Source organism: Adiantum capillus-veneris, chromosome 22, assembly GCF_014529385.1.
Source record: "Adiantum capillus-veneris isolate H3 chromosome 22, ASM1452938v2, whole genome shotgun sequence".
Lineage (NCBI taxonomy): Eukaryota > Viridiplantae > Streptophyta > Polypodiopsida > Polypodiales > Pteridaceae > Adiantum > Adiantum capillus-veneris.
In genome coordinates this window covers 95,873,457-95,883,379 of record NC_140952.1, presented here as the reverse complement: position 1 = coordinate 95,883,379, position 9,923 = coordinate 95,873,457, and the positions used below count along the sequence as shown (strand labels likewise).

Genomic DNA, 9,923 nt, shown 5'->3' with positions numbered 1-9,923 from the left:
CAAGTTGACATGATACCAGATCTCGTGGCATGACATACTCAACACCTTGAAAAGGAAGGCCTCTTCCTCAATCACTTCGACGGTTGATGGGTCACTTACATATCTACAAAGCATTTGTTCTTTACCTAGCAAGCCTTTCGTTTGCCCCTTTCATTCCCATACATGTTGTGTTTACTTGAGTCAACTACAAAAGGAAAGGTAGTATAAAGACTCAGTTAGTTTGTAAACCTAGGCAAGGACATAAACCAAAGACACAGTTATCCAGAATGCAGGATAAAGATACAGTTAGAGTGTAAACCCATACAAGGAACTAAACCAAGGACACAGTTACTCAGAATGTAAACCCATGCAAGTATAAAAGAAGGACACAATTGCTCAGAATGCAGTATAAAGACACTATTACTCCAAATGTAAACCCAGGCAATGGAAAAAGGTAAATCGTGGCAAACAAAAAACAGAGGGGCATTACCTCCTATTTTTGTCTAAAGAACTCCACAGCAGTACCACCCATCTGCGTCCCTGTGATTGAATCACTAATAAGGGCATGCAACAAGTCCAGGGATGATCTATTGATCCGTGCATCCAACAAGGTGTACTTTATGTGCTGCCAAAGTCTCTCCACCAAGTTCGTGGTGTCAACATGCCCATGAGGGAAGAGCCGGACAAACTTTGGCCACAATCGACGCCAAGTGCATGTCTTTGCAGCCCATCCATTGCTAATATATCTTAGAATGTTATTATGCTCCGAGCATTCCCGAAGGAGTTCTCAGTACTTTGAGTCTCCGTCGAGCATTGCATCATACTCTCCATTGCACCATACACATGGTTGCGGATTTCCTTGGGGACCTGCAAGAACATGTGAGGAGTGGGGGAGGCAATCATAAGCATGGAAAATGGAGAGGCGAAGAAACATAAGAAAGACTTTGGACGCACTTGCGGAAGTAAATGCTCCACTCAAGCCTTCTTTGTGTGGAACCAACATACTAGCACAATGCATGCAACTTGGGTGATACTACCATTTTCACCCACTTCTCACTAAAATGGATTGGCATCAACCACTTTCTTGATGGCTTGTAGTGAAGTGATGCACTTCTCAATCACCAACACCTTTGGGTGGATGTTGTTTATTCTTTGGAAGACCAGTTTCAAAGTAACCTTCAAGGCGACTTTTTCTTGGCTAGTTCCTACATCACGTGTGCATAACATGAACCACATAGGTAAGCCAACACCATGCTGATTTGGTACCACTGCTGCATACAGGGGCATTCCAAATACATTTGTCTTGAAGGTTGAGTCTATTTCCCAGGAACTATTGCTTGAGAAATGCATACACATGCGAAGCATCCAATCGTCTTGAATAACTAGAATGAAGGGTCGGTTTGTCTCCTCAAGTGCATCGGGGTTGTAGGGCTAACAATTTAACACCTTGTTTTGCTCTTTCAACTTAAGAGCCTCCTTGTACATTGATGACCAATCGTCACTTCCAAGCCTTCCTACAACAATGAATATGGTTAACATAGGTAAGTATAAACCCAAACAGGCAACATATAAACCTGGTCAAGTGTAAACCCAACTGCATTTCAGTTCACAAAAAGTAAAACCACGAAAAGGTCACTACCTTCGATGCACAATTTGTAGGACATCATCTGGATTTTCTTTGGAATCATGAAGAATCTATAGAATACTTGCTCTACAAGAGATGCAATGTTGATGTGGACGGCTTCTTTAGGTACACTCATCCTTGCAACATGGCGACATGTACCGACATCAAACAAATCCTCCATGCATTGCTTCTTCACCATAGGATGCACAAGAAGGTGATATAGGTCACTCCGCGACCTTGGAACATGCCCTTTGTGACCTCCAAATATCCGTATGGTGACCTTCTCTGTGTCATGTCTTGGAAAAACCACAGAAACCATGAAGGGACATCCACACTTCTTGGATGTGCAAAGTCACCGACGCTCTTGGCCGTTTCTTTGCTCGTCGCCCCATCGATGGCACACAAATTTCCATTCTATTTGTACTGCCCAATTTAGTCTAACCAATCTAGCTTTGTGGTTGACAACTACACTATCTAATGTTTTTTGAACATTAGCAAAACTCACTGTGTGCTGCTCAATACACACTTCACTCTTGCTAGCACTCTCACCCCTATCATGTAAACCCAGGCACTGTGTCACATCTCGTGTCTACCTATGTCCATCCTCCAAAGTTGAAACTGTAGCACAAGAGCAAAGGTCATGGACCTCATTTGCAAATTCAAGTGAAATACCATGCATCCTAATGTTGGTGCACCATGCTTTTGCGATTGTTGTGCTGGTTGTGGTCCAATCAAGATGTTCACTTGTGTGGCATAAAACCACAATCCTTTCCCAATCTTCTATGCATGGAATTCTCTTTCCACTGCTATTGACAAGATACATATCACCATCTTCATCAGTGACCGTGTGTAATGATGCTTGGATTCTTCCCCATTTTCTCAAGTCCAAGAGGCCCCATTTGTCCCCGTTCGCCCAAGCATCTCGTTTGAAGAGTCTATCCACTGTGGCTGTTGCTCAATGATTGGGAGTTCATTCAAATCCCAATGACAAGCCATCCCTTCCATTGTCACCCTTATTCCCTGTCTTGCCTGGGTTTACAAAGACTTTTCCACCTCTCCCCAACTATCCAATCATGAAGCCATGACAAGAAAATCCTCTGTCCTACTGATAGCCCACCATTTCTCCCATTTTTTCACTGTAATACCCTAATTTGCTCGAATTTACAATGAAAGAGCTCAACTGTGGGTGGCTGTGAAGAGATGTCGATTCTTGACGACGAATGCAGCTTGTGAATCCAGAGCAGGGGGATAGAGGCCTAGAAGTGGCGAGCTCTTTTAGAAGAGGAGGGGGAGAGGTGCAGCATCACTTTCTCTACTTGCTTGTAATCGTGCCATTCGGAAGAGGGGGAGAGAAGGCTTGCAAGAGCCCACAAGCCCCATTGCTCTACAACATGGAGGTGCTTAGGTGCGAATGCAGCTTTGCCTAGCAATCTGAGGCTTGGCAATGGCAGTCCCTGGAGGCTCTTCCTACGCGTCCCTGCGGAGCATGCATGGAGAACCTTCGTAGTACCACGGTGTAATCACCTCCGCAGCCCCCAATCATGTATTTTTGAAATTGCATGACGTGGAACCCAGCCCCGTCATCATCCCCCGCCTCGTCCACCATGGCCCGCCTCGTCACCCCGCCACGTCGATACTCCGCAGCCCCCCGACGCGCCCGAGTTTACGTCTTGCAACGGGTAACCCCGCACCACCATGCAATTCGCCACGTGTCCGATCGAGATGCCCTCGCTCCCTACGCCCGACTTACGCACCGTCGATGCCATCAAATGGACTTGTCACAATCCCAGGTAAATAGTCCTGAGATTCTTTGAGGGACACATGTCAAACAAGGGTGACACTAACACACAAAAGGCGGCACTGCTTACTGTTAGAGAGTGAGAGAGAGAGAGAGAAAAATAAGCTAACTTCAGTAAAAAATGTGTGCAGTATTTGATAGGCACCACGTCTATGTGCACGCAGGCAGTGCCAACAACTAGACCTTCACCCATATGGTTTTATCCCCTCTTCAAGTTGTGCTCTCGTCAATCAGAAACGGTATCTGCTGCAGATTCCCACAAATAGATTGAGTTTTGAAATGGATCCGACACAGAGGCCTACGATGCCAGCTTCACCGTATAGCTTGGAGACAACGAAGCACAAACACCACAGACGAGGAAGGTGGAGAAGATGGAAGAGCTTATAGCGTGGCAGGATAAACAAATGGAAGCTCTGGCATGAAAAGAGGAGACCGTAGAGCTCTGCAGTGAAAAGGGGCAAACAACCCAGTCTTCGCACCTGGAGCTGCCAAGAAAATACATATGAGGCGTGTAGCGTCGCAGCTGGGAGCCCACCCTCATAGCAGAAGAGACGTGCGATGGGGGTCGCCTTTATGGAACGGTGTGTAAGAATCACTGTTTTTGTGCACGACACATACACACAAATCTCTCTCTCTCGCTCTCTCTCTCTCTCAGCATTACTGGTTTTGTGTTCACAGGGCACCTCCAAGAAAGCAGCAATAAAGGCTGCACAAAGCAAACATGGAGAGGAAGAGAACGAGTCTTTTATTTGTGAGCTCAATTAAAGACTGTGTTAAGAAGAAGGATTTGTATCAAGGCAGTAGGATACATGCTGATATTCGCGAGAGTGGGTTACTTGAGAAGAACGCACACTTAGGGAACATGTTGGTCAGTATGTATTTCAAGTGTGGTGCACCTGTCTTGGCGCAACAAGTCTTTGACGAGCTTCCTGTGCGGGATGTTGTCTCTTGGAATGCACTGATTGCAGGATATGCCCAACAGGGGCAGGGCCAGGAAGCACTGGACTGTTTTCAGCAGATGCAAAGTGAGGGCCTCTTTCCAGATGCAACCACCTATGCGTGCATCTTGAAGGCATGTGGCTCTATGCAAGATGTTGATCTGGGCACAAAAGTTCACGATGATATTGTTAGTCAGGGGCTGTTGCAAAAAGATGTCGTGCTTGGGAATGCCTTGGTCGATATGTATGCCAAATGTGGTTCTCTCTGGAAAGCAGAAAAAGTGCTTGAGGAGCTTCCTGTTCGGAACGTCGTCTCTTGGAATGCACTGATTGCGGGATACGTGCAACAGGAGGAGGGCCAGAAAGCTCTAGGCTGTTTTCAGTGGATGCAAAGGGAGGGTCTCTCTCCAGATGCAATCACCTACGTGTGCATCTTGAAGGCATGTGGCTCTACTCAAGATGCTAATATGGGTATAAAAATTCACGCTGATATTGTTAGTCAGGGGTTGCTGAAAAAAGATGTCGTGCTTGGCACTGCCTTGGTTGACATGTATGCGAAATGTGGTTTACTTCAAAAAGCACAAAGACTGCTTGAGGAGCTTCGCGTCCGGGATGTCGTCTCTTGGAGTGCATTGATTGCAGGATACGTACAACAGGAGCAAGGCAAGAAAGCTTTCAGCTGTTTTCAGCAAATGCGAAGCGAGGGTGTCTCTCCAAATGCAATCACCTACGCGTGCATCTTGAAGGCATGTGGCTCTATGGAAGATGCTGATATGGGCGTAAAAATTCACGATGATATTGTTACTCAGGGGCTATTGCAAAAAAATGTCGTTCTTGGGAATGCCTTGGTCGATATGTATGCCAAATGTGGTGCACTCCAGAAAGCACAGAAAGTGCTCGAGGAGCTTCCTGTCCAGAATGTGAACTCTTGGAATGGATTGATCGCTGGACACACGCAACAGGGGCACTCCCAGGAAGCTCTAGGCTGTTTTCAGCAAATGCAAAGTGAGGGCCTCTCTCCAGATGCAGTCACCTATGCGTGCATCTTGAAGGCATGTGGCTCTACGCAAGATGCTGATATGGGCACAAAAATTCACGCTGATATTGTTAGTCACGGGATGTTGAAAAAAGATGTCGTGCTTGGCAATGCCTTGGTCGACATGTATGCGAAATGTGGTTTACTTCTGAAAGCACAAAGAGTGCTTGAGGAGCTTTCTGTCCGTGACATTGTCTCGTGGAACGTATTGATTGCGGGATATGCCCAACAGGGGCAAGATAGGGAAGCTCTGGACTGTTTACAGCGGATGCAAAGCGAGGGCCTCTCTCTAGATGTAATCACCTACACATGCATCTTGAAGGCATGTGGCTCTATCCAAGATGCTAATATGGGCATAAAAGTTCACAATGATATTGTCAGTCAGGGGCTGTTGCAAAAAGATGTCATGCTTGGAAATGCCTTGGTCAACATGTACGCCAAATGCGGTGCTCTGCAGAAAGCACAAAAACTGCTTGAAGAGCTTTCTGTCTGGGACGTCGTCTCATGGAATGCATTGATTGCGGGATATGCGCAACAGGGGCAGGGCCGGGAAGCTCTAGGCTGTTTTCAGCGGATGAAAAGCGAGGGCCTATCTCCAGATGCAATCACCTACGTCTGCATCTTGAAGGCATGTGGCTCTACGCAAGATACTGATATGGGCACAAAAATTCACGATGATATTCTTAGTCAGGGGCTATTGCAAAAAAATGTTGTGCTTGGCAATGCCTTGGTCGACATGTATGCCAAATGTGGTGCATTTCAGAAAGCACAAAAAGCGCTAGAGGGGATTTGTGTGTGGGATGTTATCTCTTGGAATGCATTGATCACAGGATACACACAACAGGGGCAAGGCCGGGAAGCTCTCGGCTGTTTTCAGAGGATGCAAAACGAGGGCCTCTCTCCAGATGCAATTACCTACGCGTGCATCTTGAAGGCATGCGGCTCTACTCAAGATACTGTTATGGGCACTAAAATTCACAATGATATTGTTAGTCAAGGGCTGTTGAAAAAAGATGCCGTGCTTGGCAACGCCTTGATTGACATGTTCGCTAAATGTGGTGCACTTCTGAAAGCACAAAGAGTGCTTGAGGAGCTTCCTGTCCGGAATGTGGACTCTTGGAATGCACTGATTACAGGATATGCCAAACAAGGGCAGGGCCAGGAAGCACTGGGCTGTTTTCAGCAGATGCAGAGTGAGTGTATCTCTCCAAATTCAGTCACCTATACTTTCATCTTGAAGGCTATGCTTACATCTTGAAGGCATGTGGCATTACGCAGGACACTGACATTCATGATAAGATGTCTTAAATCAAACCAGAGGGGGTCCACTTCTAAATGGTTGAATTTCCAATTCACAAAGCCTGTCACTCAAGTGCTGCCCAAATATGGATGAAACAAACACAAGGGGCAAGCAAGCAGCTCACACATCAAGCCAGAAATGTTAAAAATTACTAGATGGTAGTATCTCGATGTTGGTACTAGTCATATAGATTGGAATTGTGCTTGAATGCAAAATTGGAGCTAGCGTACAATGCATTGCTTTACTTGATAAAAATGCTCAGAGGAATCTAGTCTCTCAATGTATTTGCCTCGTCTACATACCCCATTTGAAGTGAATACTGATAAAGCAGATTTCTTTGTTGCAAACTGGAGCATTCAGTCCCATTTTGAAGAAACTGAATTTCACATGGGAAGTCAAGGAAATTTACAAGTTAATGTGGTCCATGTGCAACCATGGATGGACCTTTATCAATTTTTCTTATCTGCTCCAAGTTCACATGATGAACTTTTGCAGATACCCTTGGTAAAGGATATCTTCCCCTCCAACCATTGAAAATGAAGTGTCAGCTTCCATTTCTTTTTTTCCCCCAAGAAAAAGATCCTTCCATTAGTCAAGAAAATTGCCCAATGGGCTACAACCTACCCCTACTAGAGAGGGCTACATCAAAATGTGAGGAGACTTTCACAATGAAAAGTAAGATATGTATGATGACACCTAAATTAAGATATGAGAGAAGGAAACCACAACACTAGTGGGCAACATTGCCATCTAGGCACCCCATGAGCCATGGTAAAGAAGGCCCTGGTTGCCAAAGTTGCAAAAAGTTCTCATGGCGCTTCTGCATACAATCAAAGCTTCCCTGAAACGTCTCAAACTATCCCTTGAGTGCATGAATCAGCATCAGCGAGATGTCACATACAGTCTCCATTGGTTTTTTGTTTTGTTTTCGGAGTCGGGCGGGGCAAGCCCGGCCGCTCCCCTTATTCACCATAAAAGTGAAGAAGAAGAAGGACCAGGACTATGGGACGAGATGAACGGAAGTGTAAGGTTGTAGATGGGCTCCCAACAACACCGGTCAATCCTCAAACAATCAGTCTATTTGTAGCGTATAATAATGATCACAAGCTGAAGCTGCACCTGCATGATGATGGTGATGAGCAGGGATCGAGGTTGTGTGTTGGATCGCTTGTGTGATGATCTCATGGTTTGCATTTTGGGCTCCCTAGCCTCTCAAGCGCAATCCTTATCCGACGTCGTCACATTCATGCTAATGTGAATCTATACTTCTCAATCAATTAGAAATTCAAGTACGTAGAGCTGAGCTGATCATGCATATTCTGTGCAGGTGCTAGAGATTGCACAAGATTGGTAGGAAGCGAAAATCGCTGGCTGGTGTAAGCAGCGGAGCACTATTGGCGGCGATGTGGTGCCCCAAGAAGCGAGGGCGTTTACATCACACTTCGAACAAATATAACGTTCTGGAAAAAAAAAGGGTGTGTGTGTGTGTGTTGCGGTGTTGGAAGAGGCTTAGCTTAAGAAGAGTTTAGAAGAAGAAAAAGGGAAGAACTAGTTGGACGTCCATTTTGGTTGTTGATGAGAGGGAACTTGATGTTGGAAGGGAATGAATGTATGATAGGAGTAGGCCCCATGTGATAGAAAGATGTGCGGCTTTGATTCGAGAGATGATGCAGAGAGGGGACTGTGTGTCTCAGGACTAAGTGGCACGAGCATGGGAGGGTGGGATCTACGGCCAAGGGACTGTGGGCCGTAGATATGGAATGCGGGTACCCTAGATTACTTTTTACAAAAGTAATCTAGGGTACCCGAGTTTTGAAATTAAACACGTGGGTTTTGAACCTATGATCTCACCCATGAGAGGCGCACACCCTAACCACTACGTCATGTGCGCGTTGTGAAACGTGGGGACCCTAATTTACTTATAACATGTATGCACAAGGGCGACAACCGAAAGTAATGTAGGGTACCTTAATTTACTTTTTATAATTAAGAAGTAAACTAGGGTACCCTAGATTACTTTCGGCGCCGCCACTGGGATCTACGGCCCACAATGCCCCCGTTGTAGATCCCACCCTCCCATGCCCGTGCCACTTAGTCCTGAGGGACTGCGTGTTGGGTTTTTCTGGATTTTTTTTCTGGGGGCGGGGCCGGAGATATGGCTAGCTATATGCAGGGTCTCTTAGGCTAGAGAGGATGGCGTGGCTTGTGGGCTAGGCTATAGGCTAGATGTTGAGGGTGGTGCTTGCCCGAGCCTGGCCTCTCCAGACTGCACATGAGTAGTAGTACAATTAAAATTAAAATTTCAGGGCTAGAAAAAAACATTTTTCTAACCGATCAAAATAACAGAAAACTTGAAATTCTCTCGGTTTTCGGTCAAAATTTGAAGCTTTTGCCGGTAATTACACTAAGACTTGTGCAAATTTGTCGGTTCTCTTAAAGGCAAGCTCAAAATCTAATCGGGATTTTATAATTAAAATACACTAGACCTTGGTTTTTTTCTAACACTACTACTAGCATGCTGTTGCAACAAAAAGTGTTAAAGGGAAGGGAGGGCAGAGGCTCTCAGGAGTCGGGACCCCGTACGCCCATCGCCTGTCCTGGGCCTCGCATTGCCAGTAGTTGTCGTATACGAGCACGTGAGTGTATCTCGCAGATAAATAGCGTGGAGTGGTGGGGCCTCCATCCCTATGAGCGGTGTTCCCTATGCAATAGAGCGAAATCCACATAAATTTCTCTTGGTAGGGTCACCATGCAAGGAGCTCTAGCGTGCGTCTAGACTCTACAGTCTAGGCCTACACCCACGCGCCACACCCACTTGGATCGGAAGCACTAATTGGGCCTTTCAAACCCAAACAGCTTGTGAATTTTTCCCATTTCTTAATAAATGGAAATCCTCGAAAAAGAAGGAGAGAGAATTTATAGAAACAACAAGCTCCCTCTCTTCAGGTTCTAATTTTTTATTTCCATGTCCACTCCTCGTAGTCGATGTTAACCTTTGGGGACTCATGTGCAGGGTGTGACAAGAGCACATTTGAGCGTCTGAGGTAGATATGAGGTCAATCTATATATAGTCTCTGAGTCTCTCTCTAAAAATGACACTTGTAGGCCCTCTGCATGTTGCCATCTCTTTAAGGGACCGCATCCAACATAGCTATTTGTGACCTCCACTTGACAAGCTTCACCTTCAAAAGATTGCACAAACACCCTTGTAAATGCTACATCTCAGCTGGGTCGTTTTGCTAGTGTCC

At 45.8% G+C, this 9,923-nt stretch overlaps 1 protein-coding gene and 1 pseudogene across 1 annotated transcript; one reads left to right on the top strand and one right to left on the bottom strand.

The window, feature by feature from the left end:
- Positions 1-331: 331 nt before the first annotated feature.
- LOC147429837 (uncharacterized) lies at positions 332-1,922 on the bottom strand (annotated as a pseudogene).
- Positions 1,923-3,528: 1,606 nt separating this feature from the next.
- Positions 3,529-8,219, top strand: LOC147429836 (pentatricopeptide repeat-containing protein At3g09040, mitochondrial-like). Its single transcript, XM_086496048.1, has 2 exons — positions 3,529-3,982; positions 4,080-8,219. Exon 2 carries the CDS (start codon positions 4,123-4,125, stop codon positions 6,631-6,633), a length of 2,511 nt encoding a protein of 836 aa, XP_086352174.1. The 5' UTR covers positions 3,529-3,982; positions 4,080-4,122; the 3' UTR covers positions 6,634-8,219.
- The last annotated feature ends 1,704 nt before the right edge of the window (positions 8,220-9,923 follow it).